At 41.8% G+C, this 27,575-nt stretch overlaps 2 protein-coding genes and 1 long non-coding RNA gene across 9 annotated transcripts in view; 1 reads left to right on the top strand and 2 right to left on the bottom strand.

Annotated features, from left to right (window-relative positions):
* Positions 1 to 17,340, bottom strand: part of LOC116677117 (gastrula zinc finger protein XlCGF57.1) — a 53,066-nt gene extending 35,726 nt beyond the window's left edge. Inside the window, exons 1-2 of one of the 7 annotated variants that reach the window (XM_032507801.1) lie at positions 17,093 to 17,340; positions 14,900 to 15,127 (exon numbers count right to left, since the gene is read on the bottom strand). In XM_032507801.1, the coding sequence (XP_032363692.1) occupies positions 14,900 to 15,127; positions 17,093 to 17,285 (421 nt within the window). In that variant the 5' untranslated portion in view covers positions 17,286 to 17,340. Of the gene's footprint in view, positions 1 to 7,368; positions 8,438 to 14,899; positions 15,128 to 17,092 lie in introns of those variants that run through there. The other 6 variants (XM_032507803.1, XM_032507800.1, XM_032507799.1 and 3 more) reach the window with 6 other exon arrangements.
* LOC116677118 (golgin subfamily A member 6-like protein 22) overlaps positions 1 to 27,575 on the bottom strand; it is a 72,282-nt gene that overhangs the window by 13,439 nt on the left and 31,268 nt on the right. The window contains exons 7-8 of the mRNA XM_032507811.1: positions 21,502 to 21,778; positions 8,456 to 8,747 (exon numbers count right to left, since the gene is read on the bottom strand). Coding sequence (XP_032363702.1) covers positions 8,456 to 8,747; positions 21,502 to 21,778 — 569 coding nt within the window. The remainder of the gene's footprint in view (positions 1 to 8,455; positions 8,748 to 21,501; positions 21,779 to 27,575) is intronic.
* On the top strand, positions 3,331 to 21,071 carry LOC116677122 (uncharacterized). Its single transcript, XR_004328931.1, has 3 exons — positions 3,331 to 3,505; positions 7,878 to 7,968; positions 20,978 to 21,071. It is a non-coding gene; the product is annotated as an uncharacterized LOC116677122 (long non-coding RNA).

Raw genomic sequence — 27,575 nt, 5'->3', positions numbered from 1 at the left:
CGTGTTATACATAAACAAAGCTGCCACTTCAGTACCTCATATTTTAGATACTTTTGCAGAATTCAGTTCCCAGTCCTGTTATAAAATTTAAATTAACACAATCACCACTAATTCCATTAAATTCAAAACTGGACCCTAGTTTATTACTCCAACTTATACAGTGCTGTGGATGAAGGTCTGGCTAGTCCACACGGCACGAAAACCGTGCTGACAGTCAGGCCTCCTGTTATCTCCCGGTGGGAGTGCATTTCCCCATCCGCTCTGCCGGTCGGAGCCACCGAGACGCTTAGCCTCTCTTGGATCGGCGACCAGGAAGGGATAGCGGGTTGCTGAGGGGAACCCATATAAAGGGAGTTAGCCCTTGACCAAACGAGATGTACGTAATACTTTAATCTTTGATTAACTTTGGTGTCCTTGAACAGAGTCAGATTTATTGCACGTGCTTAGATACTTGACCATTAAATAGGCCTGTAACAATTATTAAATAATTGTCTAGGTGCTTTTTTTTTAGGGAATTACAATTTTTGGTTTAACCGCAATTAAAGCTGTTCCTCCTCCTTCGGCATCCGAACTGCGTCAGAAGGGCCACCTCTTTGGCGGTATCACATGGACACATTCACGCCCACAGGTACCTCATGTTAGTTACTTCTGTAGATGGACCTGAACTGGTGATATATTTACTTCTAACAGTCCTCTCCTCTTCCTTTTCTTAAGTACACCTAGGTCGTTAACGTACATGCTAGTCAACAAATGTTTTTATTTTATCTATATTTTTTTATATTTTATTTGCATTTTTAAATCAAACAGATAAACAAACAAACAGGGCTCAGATGTGGCTGTTGCCAGTTCTTTACAGTCATATTCAATACAATACAGCAGTAGGAGGAAAGGTTGTTAATACAGAAACACGATTAGTTACTGTAATTTAGCTTTTTCAAAATAACTTAAAAACTGGTTCCAGGAACGTGAAAATGTGTCCATTTGACCAGTGCAGAGTTTTTCTCCATTCGTATTGTGGATAGCATTTCAACGACCCATACCTGAAAGGAGGGAGGAGTGAGAGACTTCCATTCCTTCAATATCAGTCTCTTGGCAACTATCATTCCCGCTTCCAATGGGTGCCGCATTATAGTTGGAATTGTCTTTATTGTTTGTGCACAGCCAAAAATAGCACGTCCAGCCTCGGGTTGAAGGGGCCGCTGATACACTTTGGAGTACCAATCAAATATTCTAGACCAAAAGCTTGCCAGTGAAGAGCAGGCCCAAAAAGCATGGGACAGTGTACCCTCTGACACATTACAGCTATCACACACCGGGGAAACCAATGGACATATTCTGTGCAATCTGACTTTGGAATAATGTAAGAGATGTACAATCTTAAATTGAATTAGTTGGTGTCTGCTGTTTAAAGAGCAGAAATGAATATTACACAAACATGTGTTCCACATAGATTCAGATAGTTCCACACCTGACTCTTCTTTCCAAGTATCCATAGTTTTCACAGTGTGCGCAACAACGCAGTCATCAAATAGGCGTACAATTCTCGAAATAAGACGCTTGGAGAAAGGAGGGCTCTTGCAAATATCATAAATTTCATGCTCCAGGGGTAGATTTTGAAAGTCTTCAATTTTTGATTGAGCATAATGCCTAACCTAAGATTGTATTTTCCTTTCAGTTGGCTGAATGATGCAAATTTACAGTTAATGTACAGATTATTGACTGAAAACCAAGCTCCTCTTATCTCCAGTCATGGTACAGTATGTCATGCCAAGGAGGCAGAAAACCATGGTTGAAACATATAGGTGTTTGTACTGACGTATTTGGTAACTTTAGAAAGCACCTGACCTGGTTCAAGATTCTGACTGTTTTACCACAAAACACAAATTCTTATGGGACCCCGGCTTTTCAAACTTGGAAGTCAACAGATGGTTTACTTGAAAATGATTTCACTTTATTTCATCATGAAGGGAACTCAGCATGTCCTGGTGTACCACACCGGTCATATCAAACCACTATATTTCTTTACTTTATTAGCTTTACCATGGCCTACTTAGTGGAATAGGAGACACTATACATTTCAAAAGACCTTAATCATTTTGGTGTCACTGGGAACATAGCAATGCACAAATGAGTTTTTATAGTTTTATACAGAATAATACAACCATCTCAGCGTTGCTTCAAAGAGAAAACTTGCTAACACATTGCTAGGCTAACTTCCCTGTGCTATCTCCCTCACATCTCCCTTGTTGAAACTAAAGAAAGCTTTCAACCTGCACTTCCTGTCTCCCTTACAGAGAGAAAAGTCTAAATTGTGCTTAAACATGACACACAAAATTAAAACAGACTCAGTGTGTATTGAATAAACTCCCATTTTGATACATGATTACTAGTTAATCTTGCTAAACAGACTACGTTACTTAGAAAGAAATTATTATATGTGTGGGCCCTCTAATATATTGGGTGGTTACATTTAGTTGATTTGATTATCTTCATTTAATTACTCAGTCCCTCCAGGATTTCGCAATGCCACAATCGCGCCAAATCAACCAATCACTGTGACTTTGGTGCGACTCGCAATTTTGACCAGTAAACCGGAGATTCCCGCAACTTCAACCAATCCCAGCAGTCCCACGTGCCAGACTGTATCAGCATGTGTCACTGAGAGCCAATGACCAGGCGGAAGTGACAACGGGTTGACGTCACACGTACGTCGCCATGTTCATTTCTCTTTTTAACGAAACATGTGTGACTCGAACATCTCACATTCACCAACAAAACATCCAGCAAAAGACCATCCTGCCAACTTGTAACATTTTAACATCAATGTACGCTAGAACGATTTTTCACACTGTCAGCTCTTTGCAGCGCGCGAGGCTGTTGCATTCCCCCCCCCCCGTTTATTTAAAAAAAAAAACACAGGAAAAATCTGTATCCCGCAACTTCATTGCAACAAACATACAAAAACATTGCAACTTTTATTGCAATCTTTTACAAAAGCTCCTGCAACGTCAGCCATTTTGGGGCGCAACAATCTCAGAAAAAGACTGCAAAATCCTGGAGGGACTGTAGACTTTACAATATAAAACAATATTTAAGAAAATAATTAAAATAAGAGTGTACTTTTTCCTACCACACAATATAAAGTCTTCTATCTAGATGTTCATATATAAAGATTTTTGTTTGATACTTGAGAAGTTTTGATTGGACTTAAAGCCACAAACATAATTCCATGTCACTAGTCTCGGGATCAAAAGAGTCTCCAGTCTGGTCTACAGTCTCTGGTTGTAAAAGTGGATGTGAGTTCCTGGCTGGTTCTGGTCCTCCACAGTCCTCTCCATCAGCTTCTGTTTCCATCTGACCAACACATTTATGTCTTTTGACATCAGAACACCAGGAAAATCTCTTCTTACAAACACTGCAGCTGAATCTTTTCTCTCCTGTGTGGACTACCATGTGTGACCGTAAACTTCCACTCAGTCTAAAAGATTTCTTACAGACTGAGCAGGTGAAAAGTTTTTCTCCTGTGTGAGTCATCATGTGTCTTTAGTAGCGCATCAAACCCTCCCGTACATCCCGGTCTTCTTCCTTTGCACCCTGTGTCCCCCCCCCGGCTCTGCTGGCCCAGATGCATCCCAGTCGATGTCATAAGCCTCTCCGTGACTCTCATAAAGATTATATGAAGTCCAGTAGGTCAGAACCAGAACCAGAGATCTCACCGGTCGGACATCGCCCACCAGACGGTCTGCGGCGGTGATTTTACAAAGCGTGAATGCTCTGAAACACAAACAGTCCACAGCAGACATGTTGGTGTGTAATCATGTTGCTAAAGTTCATGTACTTTATATAATGCTAGCGTATAGTAAATACTGACCGGGGCCCCGAACACATGCAAATGTTAGCTAACGTTACCAGGAAACTTAACTCACCCTTTGGTGTCGTCATGTCGACGTCTGAGCTCCGGAGGAATTCCCAAACTCCTGTTTTTTCCATCGGTGATTTTTGTTGCTTCCTTCAAACGCCATATGAGACGCCATCTTGGTCAGAGGGGGAAGTTAGTAGCAGCTTCCGGTGCAGTTTAGTTCTAAAGCTTCAGAATAGAAGTCCGGAAATGTTCCAGTAGGCTCGATTGAGATGAGCCGGTCTGCGCGGACGATCACCGCCCGTTGCATGCTGGGTAGATTTGTGTCCGACTCGATCCCAACTTGCTCCGACGTCATGCACACGTCTACAGGCGACGATATTAGGCCCGCCTCGCCTGTAAAGAAGTCGAGAGCAGGCGGCAAAAAGCTGTGGTAAAGTCGGACAGTTTCCAGCCGCCTTCATACTGTACAGGAAGTGAAAAAAACACTGTGGTGCGATTCCGATTTAATAAAATATAATCAGACCCACATATCAGCTTGTACACAGTCTCCAGTTGTTTTAATTATGAGAGAGTAGCTGGCAAAGACCTCTACATGAGACCTGATGCTGATTTTAATTAACAGACTGTAGATGATCCGTGATCTGATCAGATCTAGTCTCTCTGACTTCTAAATGTCTCTATCAGTCACAACATGTGTTCTGGACAGAATAAGTCTTTAAATCAGACAAATAGCAATTAAAATCCCTCCGATTCAAAAACAATAAAAGGTTTATATAAAACGTCATCATGTTCAATCAATTGTGAACCAATCAGATGTTAAATCAGTGAGAGGCAGACGTTTCCCAGCATGCTCTGGGTCCGCCTGGCTCTTGCAGTCGGTGAAAAGCAACTGTGCCGCCTGGTCTCAAAACAGCGCCCCCCATGCTCTCGTGAGATCATCGTTTGCCACGTGTGCATGACATCAGAGCGAGTCGGGATCAAGTCGGACACAAATCTACCCAGCATGCAACAAGTGTGAAAACAATATAGAAAATAAAATTAAGAGTCTTGGAAAGAGTAACAGGTTTATGTTTGTATTCTAGTTCTTGTTGTGTGCAGATCCTTGTTATCCCTCCTCAGGAGGTCCTGCCGTTAGTCGCAGAAACGGCTGCGTCGCTGAGGCAGGTTTCATCAGAGTAGCCACGTTAATATGGAACAACACAACCATAACATCAGGAATGAGCAAACTACATGAACGGCAAAATTGTTACTTTAATAATGTTTCTTAGTTGATTACAACAAACGTAGTCAGGAATTTACCCGTGACTCCATCTGGCCGCCGCGATCTCGTGAGGTCATCGTTGCCCACATGTGCATGGCATCAGAGCGAATTTGGATCAATTCAGACACAAATCTACCCAGCATGCATCGGCCGGTGATCAATTCTACGCAGACCTGGCTCATCTCCAACGAGCCTAATCTCACGAGAGCGAGGAGGCCGCAGGTCTGGGACCCAGGTGGACCCAGGGTATCGAGACACTACCGGCCCAACGGGAAAAGTCCCGACCCTCCAAAACCCTGACAGAGATTTAGGCTGAATCCCATTTCTCCGTCTTACCCCTACCCCTTGGCCCTTACCCCTACCCCTTGGCCCTTGAAACCAAGGGGTAAGGGGTAGGGGTGAAAACATACCCCTATGAAATGGGACACCACTTGGTGACATCACCATACAGTATTGATCACAAACCTCCAAGATGCCGTCTCTGTCTGTTGATTGTGTGGGTTTGGACAACAGTGTCATATGTATTTAAATATTTTGTAGTTATTTTAGGTTCACTTTGGTAGTGCAGAGGCAGATGTTCTTATCTGTGTAGTACTTAGGTCTGTTTGCAATACAAATGTGTATACATATACACCCTGTATACATACATATACACCCTGTATACATACATATACACCATGTATACATGGTGTGTTGTATATCTGTTTTAGTTATCACCATTTTGAATGTCATTGATGTTCACAAAAACATTTTGTTGACAAAAATCTGTCTTTATTGGTGATAAATTGAACATAACCGGCAAAAACGTTACATAAAATGATGTTACAGAACCATTATCAACTATTAGAACCATAACTAACATGTCGCACACATAAAAAGGCTTCAAATGTGTAAAACTAAAAAATACAAACAAGACCACAAACAAATTAACTACAGCTGTTCTGATATTCAGACCAGTCTGATGCATGTTGGCCAGTACCCCCCCCCCCCCACACACATATCATCAGTGTCCCGTATCAAAACCAACGACAATATACAAGTGCATGAACAATGAACAGGAATTAATTACAGATTATTACAATAATACAGTACCAATGCAATAATGAATGGGTACAACATGAACACAGGATTTAGGAAACGTCTGCGTTTTCAGCCCCAAACTGGATCGGCTGCTGTGTCGTGTCGTGCTGCTGTCTCCTCCTGTCTCCTCCTGTGTGAGACAGGACGGTATATGTGAAGCACGTAGCGATGTATCGTAGACCGTTAATATTAATATATATCTAGCTATACAATCTATGCGATGTATACAGTCCATTCAAGGCAGAAATATGTGGGACTGTTCAACGTTAGCGTTAGCGATTAGCGTTAGCGATTAGCGTTAGCATTGCAAGCTAGCGATTTTTAAAAAGTTTCAGTTAGGAACATGGTTGCAAGTACACATGTACAGGACTGCATAGACCACAAAACAAGACTGTCGTAACTTTTAAATCAACTATTTAAGCCGAAAGCACTTACATTTATGTGTCTCTCTGGTTGATGCAGCAGCCACACACTGCCTGTGTGTTTTCTAGTGAGGTCGCGTCCACACTAGGTCCCAAGGGCTATACAGCCCTTGGTCTATCCCCTACCCCTAGCTTGTAATAGGGATTGGACCAGCACTAGGTCCCGCGTGAACGCGCAAAAGCTAGGGGAAGGGGTAAGGGGTAGGGGTAAGGGGAAGGAATGGGATTCAGCCAAAGTCTCCTCTCTGAGACTCTGGGCCTAAATTGTGTCACCCTTAATTGATGATATGACAGACATTACAAGATAAAACAATATCTAACAAAATATTTGAAATTAGAGTCTACTTTTCCTACCAAACAATATAATGTCTTGTATCTAGATGTATAAAGATTGACAAGATGACAAGATCCAGTCTCTGGTTGTAAAAATGGATGTGAGGTCCTGGCTGGTTTTGGTCCTCCACAGTCCTCTCCATCAGCTTCTGGTTACATCTGACCAACACAATTATGTGTTTTGACACGATTTTGCTGGGCAAATCTTCTTTTACAAACACTGCAGCTGAATCTTTTCTCTCCTTTGTGGACTACCATGTGTCTCCGTAAATGTCCAATCCGTGTAAAAGAATTCTTACAGACTGAGCAGCTGAAAGGTTTCTCTCCTGTGTGAGTCATCATGTGTCTCTTCAGATCTGACTTGTTGTCAAATCTTTTTCCACACTTAGAACAGCTGAATGTTTTCTTACATCTTGAATCATGTTTCAGAGAGTTTAAAGCTGACCGAGGTTCTCTGGTCTCCTTCCAATCAGCACTGTCATCAGTCCCAGGTTCAGCAGAGTCTCCAGTCTGGTCTTCAGTCTCTGGTTGTAAAAGTGGATGTGAGTTCCTGACTGGTTCTGGTCCTCCACAGTCCTCTCCATCAGCTTCTGTTTTCATCTGACCAACACATTTATGTCTTTTGAGATGAGATTGCCAGGTAAATCTTTTGTTACAAACAATGCAGCTGAATCTTGTCTGTCCTGTGTGGACTGCCATGTGTGTCTGTAAATGTCCATTTTGTCTAAAACATTTCTTACAAACTGAACAGCTGAAAGGTTTCTCTCCTGTGTGGCTTCTCATGTGACTTCGTAAACCTCCTCGCTGAGTAAAAGATTTATTACAGACTGAGCAGCTAAAAGGTTTCTCTACTGGGTGAGTTTTCATGTGTCTCTTCAGAGATGACTTGTTGCCAAATCCTCTCTTACACTTAGAGCAGCTGAATCTTTTCTTTCCTGTGTGGACTACCATGTGTGACCGTAAATTTCCCCTCTGTTTAAAAGATTTCTTACAGACTGAACAGCTGAAAGGTTTCTCTCCTGTGTGATTTCTCATGTGGTTTTGTAAATGTCCACTCTGTGTAAAAGATTCCTGACAGACTGAGCAGCTGAAAGGTTTCTCTCCTGTGTGAGTTCTCATGTGGATCTTCAGAGTTGACTTTAAGCCAAATCTTCTCCCACACTCAGAGCAGCTGAATCTTTTCTCTCCTGTGTGGACTACCATGTGTGACCGTAAACTTCCTCTTCGTGTAAAAGATTTCTTACAGACTGAGCAGCTATAAGGTTTTTCTCCTGTGTGAGTCATCATGTGGCTCTTCAGATATGACTTGCGGCCAAATCTTCTCTCACACTCAGAGCAGCTGAATGGTTTCTTACATTGTGAATCATGTTTCAGAGAGTTCAAAGCTGACTGAGGTTCTCTGGTCTCCTTCCAATCAGCACTGACATAAGTCTCAGGTTCAGTCTCTAGTTGTAAAAGTGGATGTGAGTTCCTAGCTAGTTCTGGTTCTCCACAGTCCTCTCCATCAGCTTCTGTTTCCATGTGTTGAGTTTGTCTTTGATGAAGCTGTGAGGACTGAGCTTCCTCTTCATCATCTTCACTCTTCACAGGGACAGGAGTGAATGGGAACTTGGTGATATCAGCCTCCTCCAGCCCTTGAAGCTGCTCTCCCTCCTGACTGCTCCACAGTTCCTCCTGTTCCTCTTTAATGTGTGGGGGGGCTTCTGGCTCCTGCTGGTCCACACTGGAGCTACACTCCTGCTGCTCAGGGGGAACCTCTTCTTTAACCACCAACAGCTGCTGCACATCTGTAGGAAAGTGAGAAATACACAATGAGGAAACCGGGACTATGTGCATCTGCATACTAACTTCCAGAGTGCTCAAGCTGTAAAGCGTTAGGGTTATAACTCTAAGGATGTATTAGGAGAACAGATACAGCGTTTTGACCCAAAGCCCCGTTCATTCTAGCTTCCACTGAAGATAGCTAGCCCTGGCAGTTTGGTAACAGAGATGTTTTGTAACATTGCGTCCAGATTACAGGCTTTCCAGCCTACAGCGCTCTGATGTATCATTACTAGGGCTGTAAGGATACACCAAACCCAGGGTTTGGTTTGTATCACGATTTTTGACCCACAATTCGATACAAACCTTGATTCGTTTTGATTTTTTGGGGTTCTCAGTAACACAAAATCTATTAAAAAACAGTAAAAATAAAAATAAAATAAAAAGATAAAAACACAAGAATAAAAGTTACAGTTCAGCATAAGAAATTAAAAATTAAGGAAATGAACATCATTTAAAGAAAGACAACATCCAAAAGAAAGGTCTTCAGCCTTGATTTAAAAGAACTGAGAGTAGCAGCGGACCTGCAGGTTTCTGGGAGTTTATTCCAGATATGAGGAGCATAGAAACTGAAAGCTACTTCACCCTGTTTAGTTCTGACTCTGGGGACAGAAAGTAGACCTGTCCCAGATGACCTGAGAGGTCTGGGGGGGTCATAGTGTAGTAGTAGATCAGAAATGTATTTTGGACCTAAACCGTTTAGTGATTTATAAACTAGCAAAAGTACTTTGAAATCAATTCTTTGGGGCACAGGAAGCCAGTGTAAAGATTTCAGAACTGGAGTGATGTGATCCAGTCTCTTGGTCTTACTGAGGACTGGAGGGATGTAATCCAGTCTGTTGGTCTTACTGAGGACTGAATCAGCTGCAGCAGTCCGATAGATTTTTTTAGGGAGACCTGTAAAGACCCCGTTATAGTAGTCAAGTCTACTGAAGATGAAAGCATGGCTCTAACCATTTTTTTTTTGAGTTATGAAACTTTCTTGCTTTAAAATAGCAAACCGGTTAAAGCCCCGCCCAGTTCAAGACAACCCGACCCACTTCCGGGTTAAATCCTGTCCACTTCCGGGTTAGGCCCCGCCCAGTCCTAGTACAGATAGAGATACAGATAATGCTGTACTCGTTCATCCCTAATAGATAGACAACTAATCTTATGGTAATTTAGCTAGCTAGCACACCCCTGAAAACAGCCCCGGAGACACATCCAGTCAGCCCCCAGCAGCCAGCAGCCATTTTGGTCAGCCCTTAACTCTGGTGCTAAGGACGCTAACGGCAGTTTACTGAACCGTCGGCAAACAGACCCAGGCACCCGAGTCAGAACAGCGCCCAGTCGTAACGTTACACCTCCGTTAGCTTTACCGGTGCCCCCCTTTTGTTTTAAGCCGTCCTTACAGTTGGCTAAATTTACCTGACAAAACAGAAATAACGCATCAACTAAGCACCTATACTAATTGTTGATTTAAAGATGTTGTAGCATTGCATCTTGACGGGAAAGATAACTCTGGGAGATGGAAGGGGTGTGTCGCAATTCTGCCTTCTCACTCTGCACACAGGTTCATGGAGCAGAGTGTCGTGATTTTGGATTTATTTTCCATATCGTTACAGCCCTAATCATTAGATAATAAACATGATGAATTACAGGCGTTATATATTTAAAGCTACAGGAGCTCAGGAGAACCGTCATGAGCCCGCAGTGCAGGGCGACATGGGCGCGGTCCCATGGGTCTGCTCGCGTTCAATATGTGCAATTTAAAACAAGATGGTTCGAACAAGGACCATTTAAGTTTAACAGACTGTTAGTTGATGTACCCCCAAAAGAATTATCCAATGGCATGTAAACTTTTCTTTTTTGACATGTAAAGTTTATGGGAAAATATACTGAAGGGCACTTAGTGCCTTATTGTCCCAATAGAGCACTACGCTCCCAGAATACAGAACTACTTGTGGTTCCTAAAAGTAGAACGGGAGCCAGAGCCTTCAGCTATCAGGCTGCTATCCTGTGGAACCAGCTTCTGGTCTGGGTCCAAGGACCAGAGCCTTCAGCTATCAGGCTCCTCTCCTGTGGAACCAGCTTCCGGTCTGGGTCCAGGGGGCAGACACTGTCACCACTAAACTCTCCTCTTTGATAAAGCTTCTAGTTAGGGAGTGAGGAGTGGCGGCGTCTACCTCGCCCAGCCCACTGGCTTCTCTTTCTAGTCGTCAGAGTCATCTACCAACCCTTAAAGATCTTGCTCAGGTCCGCCTTACACCCGCTTTTACTTATACTGTAATAGATTATTTAGACTGAAGGGGGACTTCCTTTGACACACTGAGCTCTTTTCTCCTCTCTTTCCCTCTGTGAGCATCCATGTCCCAGAAATGCTTGTTTGTTACTAACTTAGCTCTAGGGAGCTTAATCCCCAGAGTCCTTGTGTTTTTTATCGCCCAGAAGTTTCTTTGAATTAGGGTGGCACCTTAATCGTGGTTGCAGCTGTCCCCGGGCCCCCGCTCTCCGCCCTGCTACTAGGGCTGCGCGGAGAGCAAAGGAGACATCCAAACACAGGCACGGCTTTCCAGAAGAAATGGGTCATGTAACGCAAAATTTAAATCATATCCATATAAACAACACTGCTTTGTTTGTGGAGATGCAGCGGATGCGACCCAGAGGAAAAATATTACTCGCGCTCTAGAGCCCTGTGAGCTAACAGACGCTAACTAGCACCCTAGAGCCCTGTGAGCTAACAGACGCTAACTAGCACCCTAGAGCCCTGTGAGCTAACAGACGCTAACTAGCACCCTAGAGCCCTGTAAGCTAACAGACAGTAACTAGCACCCTAGAGCCCTGTGAGCTAACAGACGCTAACTAGCACCCTAGAGCCCTGTGAGCTAACAGACGCTAACTAGCACACTAGAGCCCTGTTACAGGGCTGCCAACTTTTCCAAAAACCTTGGAGTGAGATTTGGGGGGGCCAACCCATATTTTGCTGCGTACAAAGCAATTTCTCTGGGTCTTTATCCTTTAGGGTTTAAATTGGGATTTGTTATATGTGGGGGGATGGGGCTCTCCCTGGGGGGGTCTGGGGGTATGCTCCCCCAGGAAAAAAAATTGAAAAATAAACCATTAAATGGCACTTTCTGGAGAGTTTTTTTGCAAAAAGAATGGAGAAATCAAGTCTTACATGATATGTGCAAAACTGTATGGTTAGGAGCCTTTGCATTGTTGTAGTATCAACAGGTTTTAGGGCATTCAGCATTTACATTATTAACTTCTTATGATATAAGAACTGACCCACACAATGTGCCAAACATAATGAACCACATGAAGAGACAGTAGCATATGTCAGCAACAGCTGAGAAGATCTGGGTCTGTGGGGAACAGGTCCAGGAGTCCCTGGTGTAGGGACCAGGAACCCAAAGTTAAATTAATGATGAGGGATCAACTAAGACCACTGAAATTCTAAAGAATGAGAACCAATGAGTTACATAAGTTCTAATCCTTTAACCTTTGTGCCAATGTTCAGTAATGTTTGGCTGTCATCCTCTGGCCCCACTTACTGTTTTTACTTTTTTGTGAAAATAAAGACTATTTGTTCATTTTAAAAAACATCAAATTAATTATTTACAGTTACATTTAGAGATGCAGAGGTTAGAGATGCACAATAGTGGCCCAACGTTGCAGTATCGTGTATATATATATATATATATATATATATATATATATATATATATAGTATAGTATATATAGTATAGTGTATATATTATAGTATATATAGTATAGCTCAGATGTGTTTCACCAGATTTCTGCTCATGTTTACAACTTTGTGCACATTCCAAATATAACTCCTCCCATCTCTGTTGTCAGAGATTTGGAGAGTTGTAATATAGTAGCTATATATAGTATAATATAGTATATGGTGTAATATAGTATATATAGTATAATATAGTATATGGTGTAATATAGTCATTGCTCCGCTGATATGGTGGATCTCATTCAGACCGTCTGACAGACGCAGAGGCCCATTTGGGTCTCTGGTCTCTGACAGAGTTTAGAGGTGTCCGTACGCTGCTCATTATCGGAGGTCTACGGATGCAACGCGTCACTGCCCCCCAGCAGAGCGAGTCCACTACAATGAACTGAAGTTGCTCCACTACCAGCCGCGCTGCTCACCTCTATCTTTACAGAGAGAGAGGTCACGAAGCGACGAAGCTCTGAGTATCTGTGATACTCAGAGCTGAAGGCTGAAGCCGGGGAAATGCACCTGGGATGGCTCGTGAAAATGTTTTTCTCATTTTGCGACAATTTGAAATTTCCACCGACAGGGAGCGCTCTTGAACACCTCACAGTCTCTGAAAGCACAACTAGTCGATCACGAGTGGCTCAACAGGTAAAAACATAGATAAACTCATCTTTCAGAAATTTGACCGACCGGGCTGACACTTCAGCGTGAGAAATCGGGGGTGTGGCGTGTGCGCGTGTGAAACCAGTCAAATGCGTGTGTCTCACGGCCAATGCGTGAGAGTTGGCAGCCCTGCTGTTAGCTAACAGACACTAACTAGCACCAACTACCACTGGTCACTGCTGTTGTCTGAAAAACAGACGGAACAAAATGTAGCGTTTACTGGTAAACTGGTAAACCTGTGAGCTAACAGACACTAACTAGCACTAACTAGTTTCCCTCCCAGTCCTCTGTGAGGACTAGAAACTAAGCTGCGCGGTGCAGGAACACATCTGACTGGCTCATGGTCAGACAGTTGTTTACGGAGCAGTAGATTGGCTTTGCAAAAAAACTCAGTACTCTATGAAATGCAGCATTTATCACGCAAATTTGATCGTGGGAAGCCAAAATCGTGACCTTGATTAAAATTTGATTAATTTTGCAGCCCTACCTGCTACAATCTGCTACGTCATGCAGGGCCCTACTACACCCTGTGACTATAATTGCCACTGTACATCACACCCCCAACCGGCACCGTCAGGATGAACAAACTAAACCAGGAGACATCCTGTACGGTCAAACTGGGAAATCAACAAACAACAGGATTAAGAAGACTAGTCTAAACATAACTGTTGTGTGCATGTAATGAATCTCTTCTGATGTTATGTTTGTTAGACTACTTATTAAATCCCGGGCCCGACAGTGTCATGGAATACGAGGATAACCACAGCTTTTGCACGCCAGAGTAGCTGGAGATATTAGCTGCAGGGTAAAAGCCAGCCAAGCAGTAAACTGGTGAGACCAGGGGGGTCAGAGCAGGAGAAAACCACAGAAGAAGAAATAATTGAAGGAGAAAAGGGAAAGGGAGAATTGACTGTGAGGGAGGAAGAGGAAGATGCAGATTCAGAGTGAGGGACAGAGAGTAATCAGGAGGAGGCAGATGAAGATGACAGAGAGGAAGAGGAGGTTGCAGTTACCCCTGGACCATATGGTTTGTTTATATTCTCCAACCATATAAATTGCAGTACAGTAACATAAAAACGTCCAGGACATCTATAAATTAATTGAACCTGATCTTGATCGATGGTCTTACCTCCCAAAATAACTACAAAGCTCAGGTGTCAACAGTTAAGATGGACATACTACCACTGATTATTTTCTTCTCCATGGTACCTTTACCACCTCCAACTGATTACCGGGACAACATGTTTTTGGGGATGGAAAACAACATAAAGCTGACAACTCTCCAACATCACAAATCAGAGAGTGGACTTTTAATTCCTAATTGTAAACATGGTCATTTTTTTGGACATTTGCCTTGAGATCATTATCAGATTGACTTAGACCCAACTGTCTTAGTTGTTGGAAACCTATAGAGTGTACCTTCGCACACACAAACACACACACAGATTGGACAACGCATTCTTTGTTCGTATGATACCACATGAAATAAGCAACCACCGGCTGGTCCCATGACGCCGGGTACTGAGCACCGGGAGGGGACAGTCCTCTTAGAGACGGTTACATTTAAGTTTAGCGGACAAAAGATGAGCGTCATGCAGTGATGACAGTTTAGACATCAATACAACTTCATACAACAACTGATTAGTCGACTTATTCACTCAGAGGGGGCGGCTCTAGACTTCTGCAGTGTTTCCCTCTTCCCCTAGAAACATGTTTTATAAATACGTCAACGTTGTTCCTACCTTCCTCTTCATCATCTTCACTCTTCAGAGGGACAGGCGTGAAAGGAAACTTGGTGATATCAGCCTCCTCCAGCCCTTGAAGCTGCTCTCCCTCCTGACTGCTCCACAGTTCCTCCTGCTCCTCTTCAATGTGTGTGGGGGGCTCTGGCTGCTGCTGGTCCACATTGGATCTATACTCCTGCTGCTCAGGAGGAACCTCTTCTTTAACCCCAAAAAGCTGCTGCACATCTGCACGAAACAGGGAAACACACATTGAGAAAAACTGGGACTAGGAACTAGGACTAGGGGTGGCAGTAGCTCAGTACGTAGGGAGTTGGGTTGGGAACCGGAGGGTCGCTGGTTCAAGTCTCCGTACGTAGCTGAAGAGATGCCACTTCACCTCCAACTCCTTCACCTAGTCATTGACACTAGAAAAACGGCATATAAGAACAGTATACATTACCCCAACTTATTCGTATTGTCAAACAATTTAAGCAATTGGGGGCAAACCATGCTCTGGATTATTGGCATTTCTTTAAACCAATCACAATCATCGTGGGCGGTGCTAAGTGCTCTATGGAGCCACGGTGTTGCTCCTAAATAGCCTCGAGAAGGAACTTGTTTTGGTGGAACATGTGTAAGTCTAAAAGTAGTTTATCTCAGATTGGACAGATAGTCTAGCTAGCTGTCTGGATTTACCCTGCAGAGATCTGAGGACCAGGTAACCATAGTCCTCAGATTGGACAGATAGTCTAGCTAGCTGTCTGGATTTACCCTGCAGAGATCTGAGGACCAGGTAACCATAGTCCTCAGATTGGACAGATAGTCTAGCTAGCTGTCTGGATTTACCCTGCAGAGATCTGAGGACCAGGTAACCATAGTCCTCAGATTGGACAGATAGTCTAGCTAGCTGTCTGGATTTACCCTGCAGAGATCTGAGGACCAGGTAACCATAGTCCTCAGATTGGACAGATAGTCTAGCGAGCTGTCTGGATTTACCCAGCCGAGATCTGAGGACCAATTAACCATAGTCCTCTCTCTATTTCCTTAGATGAAAGTATTTCTAAGACATGGATGCACACAGATCTGTGTGTATCCATGTCCCAGAAATGCTTGTTACTAACTTATCCTTGTCCTTATGTTTTTTTAATCGCCCAGCAGTTTTCCGTGGATTAGGGTGGCAGCAATGTCCAGCAGCCTGGCAAAGACTGCAGCAACCGAGCTGGTTCAGTATGCCTTCTATTTGGAATACATCCCCAACTGTGTCACCAGCAAAGCCCCCCCCCCCATCACGCCTCCTGCTCCATGCTTCACAGTGGGAACCAGGCATGTAGAATCCATCTGGTCCACTTTTGTCCGTCGCACAAAGACACGGCGGTTGAAACCAAAGATTTGAGTCATTCCACTAATTAACCCTAATTTTGAAGAAACTAGAATTAAAGACGTTTTCAGTTGTTAAGTACATAATTCCACACGTGTTCATTCATAGTTCTGATGCATTCAGTGATAATCTACAATGTAATAAAGATAAAGGAGACGCATTGAATGAGAAGGTGGGTCCAAACTTTTGGCCTGTACTGTAAATCTGATTGCAAAAAAGCAAACTGTTGCTAAAACAAAACGTTACTGTTGACGTTCGTTTATCTAGAAAACATCCCCGAAATCACCATCACCAGACTCCATGTAAATAATCACTACTTTTAGCGTGTATAGAGCAGCATATCTCCACCAGACTCCATGTAAATAATCACTACTTTTAGCGTGTATAGAGCAGCATATCTCCACCAGACTCCATGTAAATAATCACTACTTTTAGCGTGTATAGAGCAGCATATCTCCACCAGACTCCATGTAAATAATCACTACTTTTAGCGTGTATAGAGCAGCATATCTCCACATGTAAATGGGTGAATTAAGAGTTTATTCCAACCAGACCAGAGTGGTGATTGGTGGAACAGTGGAAAGATGAACCAAGACGGCTTTTGGTAGTTTTATTTAGTTTCTGTCCACCTTGAATGAAGTGTGTTTTACGATGATAAAAGTAGTGATTATTTACATGGAGTCTGGTGGGTGGCGACGGCCTGTTAAAGAGCGAAGATTCCAACAGATGTTCTGAATAAATGCTTATTTCCATCCGTCCTATCGTCATATCGTCGCTGAGAGAAGAGAGCCCAGGAAGGAGAGAAAGACCAGCTGAAGGTTTAATGGACTAACCTGCTCTGTGGACCCGGAGCTGAGGGTTGAAAACAGCGTCCAGTAGTTCCCGTTGTCGCTCGTTCTCCTCTTTTGAACGACAAAGTTCCTCCTCGTACTCTGCTATCGTTCTTTCAAACAGCCCAAATATCTCTTCAGCAGCCGCAGTTAGTCGCTGCTCCACCAACGCTCTCAGCATCTGGACTTTACACATTTTACCCCTTTCTAACACAACAAAGACCCTCTGCTAACACTGCTTTCTGAGAGACGCCATCTTGGTCCGAGGGGGAAGTTAGCCGCAGTCAGGACTACAGCTTCCGGTGGCGATCAGCTGCTGAGCTTCAAAATAAAAGACCGTAAGTGTAAATGTGAGATGTTAACAGTTTGTCATTTGTCTAAAGCTAAAGTTAATGTTTATGTTTATATTAGACCAATAATTATTATATAAAATCAAAAAATGTTTCTAAAACTTAGTCTAAGTGCAATGTATGATCTATCTATCTATTTATCTATCTATCTCACAAACATACTTCTCTCCCAAGTTATTCATTTATTCACTTTATTTCCGTCATGTGCACAAAAATACAAAGAAGCAGTCGTTGGCCGATCAAAACTCAGGCTCACTCCAACATTATTAAATATGAAGAAAACAAATCAAAGTAAAAATGAGAATCAATGAAATTGTATATAAGCTACAATACAACATCGATAACATTAAATTAAATATATTGATGGTAGTGATAAGTGACGTCCAAGAGTACACAAACACAACAGAGGATGTTTTCTTTTCAGGTTTGGTCCTTCCCATCCCGGGACTGAGTAAGCTAATAGAACTAGCTAGTGTCGGCTAACTACAGATAATATTAATCAATAAAATCTAGAAAAATGGATCTCTTAATATTTAAATTTTCACCATGAACCTAGAAGTAAAAAGTGCCATAAAACTACATTTTGGAGGCTCAGTTCTTAATGTAAACCTGAACCTGGTGCGATATAAAACATTTGTGAGGGTTGCTTCTTGCTTGTAAAAGAAGATCCAGAATCCATTTTGTTTCAGACCGTCAGATGGTGGGAATGACAGAGTTCGTATGAGACACCATCATTGTTTTTTTTAACAATGTGTTTATTCAATTTTGGATTATTCAAGACAGTTCACAAAGAGACATTATTAACACTTAGTTCCCACCCCAACACAACCGAACACAATGCTCTCTTCACTTTAAAAAAAAATACAAAGGTATCAAACCAGAATGGATCTAATTACACAACAAATATCGCCAGGTACCCAGAAACCAAATATACATTACTATACTTTACACACGAAATTTACATTTTCTAGCAAGACACTATAACAGAAAGGAAAATAAATAAACAATCCAATCTATTAATGAATAGCCCTACTTCCTAGTTACACCTCCTGTAAAAAGTGACCAATATTGTTGTTTTTAATGTAGTAAATAAACGCCTTCCATATTTCTTTGTATACATTCATTTGGTTTTTAGTAAAATATGTTATTTTTTCCAAGGCCATACACTGTGCCATGGACTTAATCCAAGCTCCGATACCTGGTGGATCAGACCTTTTCCAGCTAAGAGCGATCATTCTTTTAGCTTGCAGTATAGCTGATCTATAAATGGACGCTGTTGGTTATTTAGTTTAAGAATTTTTGGATCCAAGTGTAGCAAAATCAGTTTTGCCTCTAGAGGAATATTCACGGATATAATTATCTTTGTTATATTGATCACTTTTACCCAAAATTCTCTAATAATGTCACACAATGCACAAATGTTCCCTGAGCTTCTCTACATTTAAAGCATGTATCAGGCACATTCTTATTAAACTTATTTAATTTAGTTATATAAGTCTGCATCAACCAGTTATACTGAAGTAGTTTTAAGCTAACGTTAGCTGACTGTTTCTCAGAGTTTGTACATATTTGTCTCCATTCATCCTCAGATATTTCCTCTCTCAATCCCACCCTCCATAATTAAAGTTTTGGGGTAGATGATTCAGTAGACCCTGATGCAAGCCAGCTGTAAAAAACTGATATTAATCCTTTATTAGTGCATTTCTTAGTAATTAATTCCTCCAAGGGAGAAAGTACTGGCAAGCTTAACAATTGGTTCTGCACAGATAGAACAAAACTCCTTATCTGTAAATATTTAAAGAAATGTTTTCTTGGAATATTATATTTAGTAGATATCTGCTCAAATGACATCAACGTTCCTTCCCCAAAAAGATCACTAATTTTGCTTAATCCTTTTTCAGCCCACAACCGGAATCTTGAGTCCTGTGTGCCTGGTTTGAATAATGTGTTGCCCCAAATGGGGCTCAACCGGGATAGAGAGTCCGCTGTTTTCATGTACTCACTAGCTTCATACCATACTTTAATTATATTCCTAACAATGGGGTGCGTGGTGAGTGTTTTCAATTGTTTAAAATTATCTGAGTATATATACATGTTTAATGGCAGCGCAAAATCACAAGACATCATCAAAATCATATCCACCCATGATGGTTTATGTCCAGAGGAAAAATAAAACAATATTTTTCTCAATTGTGTAGCTAAATAGTAGCAGTACAGGTTAGGACATTTCAACCCTCCCGTATCAAATGGAAGATAAAGAAGAGAGAGACGAACTCGAGGGCATTTCTTATTCCAAATAAATTTCCTAAATAATGAGTTAATCTTCGAAAACAATCCAACAGGTGGCGCAAAAGGGATATTTTGGAATAGATACATGAATTTAGGCAAAGTATTCATCTTCAGTATATTTATCCTTCCTATCAATGAGTAAAGGTATCAATCTCTCTAGCTCTTTAGATGTTGATTCCATTAGAGCATTGTAGTTTGTAGAAATTATATTTTGTAATTGGGGAGCTATTTTAATACCCAAATATGTAAAGCTGGATGTTAATTTCAAGGTAAAAAAATGTGATGTAGTTCGACAGATATTTTTGTTGAGCAACAATAACGATGACTTTGATGGGTTCACTTTATATCCGGAGATATTTCCAAACTGATTAATCAGCTCTAGAAGTGCTGGTATAGAGGCGTTTAACTGTTTTAAGAACAGCACAACATTGTCAGCGAATAAAGCTATTTTATATTCCATGCCACCCATTGTTATCCCTTGTATGTGAGTGCTAGACCTTACGGCTATAGCTAGCGGTTCGATAGCCAACTAGGTCATTTATATAAATAAGAGGGCCTATTTTTGACCCCAGTGGGACCCCACACACATCGATTGCTGTGTGAAAAGATAATTTTTGATTGTACAGGTAAGCATTGAATAGCTGAACCTTGAATGCTACAGGAACTTAGTTAAGTAAGTTCATGATTAACTTTATCAATGCTGACTTAATCCTATCAATAAGTTGTAAAATAGCCCCAAAAAAATGTTGGTGCCCGTATAAGATTCTGTTTTCTATGTTCAGTGCTGTCTAAAACTTCTTCTAATCAGCACCATCATCAGTCAGAAGAGTCTAGTCTTCAGTCTCTGGTTGTAAAAGTGGATGTGAGTTCCTGGCTGGTTCTGGTACTCAACAGTCCTCTCCATCAGCTTCTGTTTCCATTGGACCAACACATTTATGTGTTTTAAAATTAGAACGCCAGGCAAATCTTTTGTTACAAACACAACAGCTGAATCTTTTCTCTCCTGTGTGGACTATTGCCATGTGTTTTTGTAAATATCCACCCTGTGTGAAAGACTTCTTACAAACTGAGCAGCTAAAAGGCTTCTCTCCTGTGTGAGTTCTCATGTGGGTCTTCAGGTGTCCACTATCAGTAAAAGCTTTATCACACTCAGAGCAGCTAAAAGGTTTTTCTCCTGTGTGAGTTCTCATGTGACTCTTCAGATGTGCCATGAAACTAAATTTTCTCCCACACTCAGAGCAGCAAAAAGGTTTTTCTCCTGTGTGAGTTATCATGTGTCTCTTCAGGTGTCCACTATCAGAGAAAGCTTTACTACACTTAGAGCAGCTAAAAGGTTTTTCTCCTGTGTGAGTTCTCATGTGTTTTTGTAAATTTCCACTCTGTGTAAAAGATTTCTTACAGACTGAGCAGCTAAAGGCTTTTCCTCCTGTGTGAGTCATCACGTGGGTCTTCATGTGTCCACTCTCAGAGAAAGCTTTACCACACTCAGAGCAGCTAAAAGGTTTTTCTCCTGTGTGAGTTCTCATATGTCTTTTTAGAGTTGTTTTGAAGCCAAATCGTTTCCCACACTCAGAGCAGCTGAATCGTTTCTTACATCTTGAATCATGTTTCAGAGAGTTTGAAGCTGACTGAGGGTCTCTGGTCTCCATCCAATCAGCACTGTCATCAGTCTCAGGTTCAGATGAGTCTCCAGGCTGGTCTTCTGTCTCTGGTTGTAAAAGTGGATGTGAGTTCCTGGCTGGATCTGGTCCTCCACAGTCCTCTCCATCAGCTTTTGTTTCCATGTGTTGAGTTTGTCTCTGATGAAGCTGTGAGAACTGAGCTTCCTCTTCATCATCTTCACTCTTCACAGGGACAGGAGTGAATGGGAACTTGGTGATATCATCCTCCTCCAGCCCTTGAAGCTGCTCTCCCTCCTGACTGCTCCACAGTTCCTCCTGTTCCTCTTTAATGTGTGGGGGGGCCTCTGGCTCCTGCTGGTCCACACTGGAGCTACACTCCTGCTGCTCAGGGGGAACCTCTTTTTTAACCACCGACAGCTGCTGACCATCTGCAAGAAACACAAATTGAGGAAAATTGGGATGTCAGACAAAACCAAGACAACTGCACCATTCAACAACTTGCCTGAACCATCACAACCCCTGACATTTTCAGAACTTTGAGTAACTGACAGTGATGATGGCTGAGGATTTTATAATTCAAACTTAAGAGGAAGGTTTGGAGGTCATGAAAGCAGACTGTAACCTGGATAAGGTCTGGCTGGTTTGTGGTGAACAGAATGCAATTTCTGCATAAAAGTGACAATGAAATAACATTGAGCCGATCAGCAGGTCTGAGATGAACTTCTACCACAATCCGGCAAACGTCCAACACATACTGTAGCTAGGCTACATAACTACTTGTGTAGGTATCAATATATCAACAATAACATGACTTTTAAAAGATATCTACATACCTACATATTACAAAATAAACTAACATTAATAAACTAATATCCTATATCGTGATGTTTAAAGTAATAGATCTCTCTCTCTCTTAATTCACACGCTGTCAAATGGAAGGAAAGCTCATTGCTATCGCCGAATAAGTGACAATTTTGTTTGGCTAATTTTCTTTAACCAGTGTATGGTGAAGGCAATTTGGGTGGGGGAAATTAGCAAGCTAATGTTAGCTAACCTGGGTGGTGATTGCGCAGTGAATATGACACATACAGTACCTTTGATGCGGGAGATTTGAGTAAAATTCCCACTGCAATACATCAACCAATGTGTCCCTGAGCAAGACACTTACCCCATAGTTGCTCCAGAGGCACGTGGCCTCTGACACACACACACACACACATAAACTGTATAGCATTTGAATGTGGCTTTGGATAAAAGCGTCAGCTAAATGTAATGTAAAAGCAGCTAACAGTCGTTAGTTCCGCTTAGCTCCCACATAAGGGAGACTCCTTTCCCAGAAAACGGCTGACAGAACGGGAGAGGCACAGTCTGGTTAGCCATCTCCTGGTTACTGCTGTCTTACTGGCGGTGAGTGAAGCAGAGGGACAGTAGGCTCTGTATCCTGTTTGAGGAATGGCTGTTTGTTGTGTGCATCTTAGCAATATTATCCGGTTTTTGTACTGCACGTGCAGAACGTACATCGTACTTGGCCGTCGGCTGTAATCTTTGCGGTCGAAACAACCGGTGCTGAGTGCCAATGTAAAGAGACACCACAATCGGCCGCCGTCACCCCCTACCACCCAGCCATCGGCTTGGTGTGTCAGGGCCTTTACGGGGGCTGCCATATTTCTCTATTTCGACGCATCAATGTAAGTTATGCAAAATCAACGTATATTTGTAATCAAGGACGTTATCGAATCGTTCCAGACCTAAAGCTGATGACATTTTGTTATACTTCAATAAAACTGCCACTTTAGTACCTCATATTTTAGATACTTTTGCAGAATTCAGTTCCGTCCTTTTATTAATTTGTTTGAACAAAATCAGCCCTATTTCCAATAAAAACAAAAACTGAACCCAAGCTTCATACTTTAACTTAGTTCTATTGTCAAAAAATGTAAGCAATTGGGGGTTAGTCTCACTTAGCCAGACCTTCCTCCACACCGCTGCGGAGGAGGGTCTGGCGAGTCCACACAGCATTCCAGGATGAAAGAAAACGGTGCAATAACTGCCTGCTCTTGGGGGAATTACTGGAATTGTTGGGTCTTTGTAAATTATGTGGAGTGTGGTCTAGACCTACTCTGTCTGTAAAGTGTCTTGAGATAACTCTTGTTATGATTTGATCCTAAAAATAAAGTTGGATTTAAATCCACTGAAGGTTAGAACACCAACACAAAGGAAGAGGAAGGTGACGGATGTCTGGCCTAAATGAGAGAGATCGGGCAGAATTTCCATCAACACAGGTGCAATCACTTAACTGGAACTTTGAGGATATAGACTACTCACTACAAGCTTGAGTGTCAATAGTTGAGATGGACATACTACCACAAATTATTTTCTTCTTACCACCTCCAACTGATTACTGGGACAACATGTATTTGGGGATGGAAAGCAATATAAAGCTGACAACTCTCCAACATCACAAATCAGAGAGTGGACGTTTAATTCATAATTTTAACAGAGTAATTATTTTGGATATTTGCCTTGAGATCATTATCACATTGACTTAGTCCTGACTCTCTTACTTGTTGGAAACCTACATAGTGTACTCTCTCTCTCTCACACACACACACACACACACACACACACACACACACACACACCACACACACACACACACCACACCACACACACACACACACACACAACACACACACCACACACACACACACACACACACACACACACCACACACACACACACACACACACACACACACACACACACACAGATTGATTGGACAACGCATTCTTTGTTCATATGATACTAACTTTGATTAGGTTTATTTAGTAAAGACAAGAACAGCATAATACGATATATTACAAACTGGCAGGTATGAATTCCTAACGTTTACAGAGGGTCGCGTTACTGTGGCGTTACAACTCACTACACAGGGCTGGAGACCGATCATTTGTATGGGATTAGTTATGGAGTATTATAAAATCCACTTCCTCTCACATATCACGGCAATAAGGCTGCACAAACTAAACCAGGAGACATCCTTTACTGTAAAACTGGGAAAACAACTAATACAACAGGATTAAGAAGGCTAGTCTAAACATAACTGTTGTGTGCATGTAATGAATCTCTTCTGATGTTATGTGTGTTAGACTAGTTATTAGCTACAGGGCCCTACAGTATCACGGATGTCAAGGATAACCAGAGCTTTGACCAGAGATGACAGGGAGGAAGAGGAGTAAGATGAAGATGACAGGGAGGAAGAGGAAGCTGCAGATTCAGAGAGAGGGACAGAGGGAGGAAGAGGCTGCAGAGAGAGCTATACAGAGAATTATGATTCATGATAACTAAAGTAGTTGGTATGATGAACGGTGGAAATTTTAATAACAATAAAGATAATGGAACTATGAGTAAAAATAATAGTTAAAAGCAGCAGTTCAGGGCTTACAGTATTCCGCTGCCAAGATCTCGAGCTACCCCTTTGCCCCCCCCCATGTAAAACTTTCTAGATCCGCCACTGCATCAGGCTAGAACTAATTTTATTCTGATCCAAAGACTCTTTCTGTGAGAGACAGAGAAGAGACACTAACATCATGATACATGTGCTTTTGATAACAGATTGCAAATAAAGCAAAACTGTTGCTAAAAAGAAACTAAACTTTTGACGTTTGTTTGTTTATCTAGAAAAACATCCCCGAAATCATCCAAACCCACCAGACTCCATGTAAATAATAACTACTTTTAGTGTGTATAGGGCAGCATATCTCCACCAGACTCCATGTAAATAATCACTACTTTTAGTATGTATACAGCAGCACATCTCCACCAGACTCCATGTAAATAATCACTACTTTTAGCGTGTAAAGAGCAGCATATCTCCACCAGACTCCATGTAAATAATCACTACTTTTAGCGTGTATAGAGCAGCCTATCTCCACCAGACTCCATGTAATAATCACTACTTTTAGCGTGTATAGAGCAGCATATCTCCACCAGACTCCATGTAAATAAACACAACTTTTAGAGTGTATAGAGCAGCATATCTCCACCAGACTCCATGTAAATAATCACTACTTTTAGTATGTATAGGGCAGCATATCTCCACCAGACTCCATGTAAATAATCACTACTTTTAGCGTGTATAGAGCAGCCTATCTCCACCAGACTCCATGTAAATAATCACTACTTTTAGTGTGTATAGAGCAGCATATCTCCACCAGACTCCATGTAAATAATCACTACTTTTAGCGTGTATAGAGCAGCATATCTCCACCAGACTCCATGTAAATAATCACTACTTTTAGCGTGTATAGAGCAGCATATCTCCACCAGACTCCATGTAAATAATCACTACTTTTAGCGTGTATAGAGCAGCACATCTCCACCAGACTCCATGTAAATAATCACTACTTTTAGCGTGTATAGAGCAGCATATCTCCACCAGACTCCATGTAATAATCACTACTTTTAGCGTGTATAGAGCAGCATATCTCCACCAGACTCCATGTAAATAATCACTACTTTTAGCGTGTATAGAGCAGCATATCTCCACCAGACTCCATGTAATAATCACTACTTTTAGCGTGTATAGAGCAGCATATCTCCACCAGACTCCATGTAAATAAACACAACTTTTAGAGTGTATAGAGCAGCATATCTCCACCAGACTCCATGTAAATAATCACTACTTTTAGTGTGTATAGAGCAGCATATCTCCACATGTAAATGGGTGAATTAAGAGTTTATTCCAACCAGACCAGAGTGGTGATTGTTGGAACAGTGGAAAGATGAACCAAGACGGCTTTTGGTAGTTTTATTTGTTGCTGTCCACTTTGAATGAAGTGTGTTTTACGATGATAAAAGTAGTGATTATTTACATGGAGTCTGGTGGGTGGCGACGGCCTGTTAAAGAGCGAAGATTCCAACAGATGTTATGAATAAATGCTTATTTCCATCCGTCCTATCGTCATATCGTCGCTGAGAGAAGAGAGCCCAGGAAGGAGCGAAAGACCAGCTGAAGGTTTAATGGACTAACCTGGTCTGTGGACCCGGAGCTGAGGGTTGAAAACAGCGTCCAGTAGTTCCCGTTGTCGCTCGTTCTCCTCTTTTGAACGACAAAGTTCCTCCTCGTACTCTGCTATCGTTCTTTCAAACAGCCCAAATATCTCTTCAGCAGCCGCAGTTAGTCGCTGCTCCACCAACGCTCTCAGCATCTGGACTTTACACATTTTACCTCTTTCTGACACAACAAAGACCCTCTGCTAACACTGCTTTCTGAGAGACGCCATCTTGGTCACAGGGGGAAGTTAGCAGCAGTCAGGACTATAGCTTCCGGTGGAGATCAGCTGCTGAGCTTCAAAATAAAAGCCCGGAAGTCCCAGATTTCCTATGAAAATCAGTAATATAAAAACCTAAAACACACTTGAAGAAAGAAACTTCATTACATTTTGAGAGCTCTGAGAAAAACAATGAACCAAATTAAAGATGATGGTAGTTTGTTTCCCTTTCCTTTTATTGTGTCAAACAGAAGATAAGCCTTGGTCTTGTTTGTCTGAAGGTTAACACACATGAACAGAACTTGTGAACACAAAGAACATAAAACATATAAAGACAGTATTTGACTAAACGCTACAGGGGTCAGTTTACAATGGGGGTGGGGGAGGTACGTATGTGTGTAGCGGAGTTTATAACGCCACTTCCCATTAAAAGGCAACTTTTCATTTGGCTAGTAGTTTCTGTATGAGACAGGCTTTTTCTGTATCATAAGCACCATCTATTTGTGCTATTCTGCAGACTTTAGCGTAAATTCTTATACACCATCACCATCACCATAGCCTGTTTCATGCTAACAGGAGCTTGTGAAAATCAGAATTTTTGATTATAATCGACTCTATGACAGACATTACAAGACAATATCTAATATTAAATGTTTGAAATAAGAGTTTTTTTCCTACCAAACAATATAATGTATTCTATCTAGGTCAGGGGTGTCAAACGTACGGCCCGCGGGCCTGAACCGGCCCGCCAAGGGGTTTTATCTGGCCCGCAGAATAAATCTGAAAGGTAAAAATTGCAATGAGACATGAGCTAGAATTTTTTTAATAAACTGCTATTCCTAAATTGTCCGCTAGGGCGCACTGTTTTAGACATGGAGCAGATGAAAGAAGAAGAAAATACAATGCTGAGACAGACACAGCTAATGTTCAGTGATTACTACGACACATCTAC

This window comes from Etheostoma spectabile, unplaced genomic scaffold (assembly GCF_008692095.1).
Source record: "Etheostoma spectabile isolate EspeVRDwgs_2016 unplaced genomic scaffold, UIUC_Espe_1.0 scaffold00004397, whole genome shotgun sequence".
Taxonomy (NCBI): Eukaryota; Metazoa; Chordata; class Actinopteri; order Perciformes; family Percidae; genus Etheostoma; species Etheostoma spectabile.
This window is presented reverse-complemented; position numbering and strand designations above follow the sequence as displayed.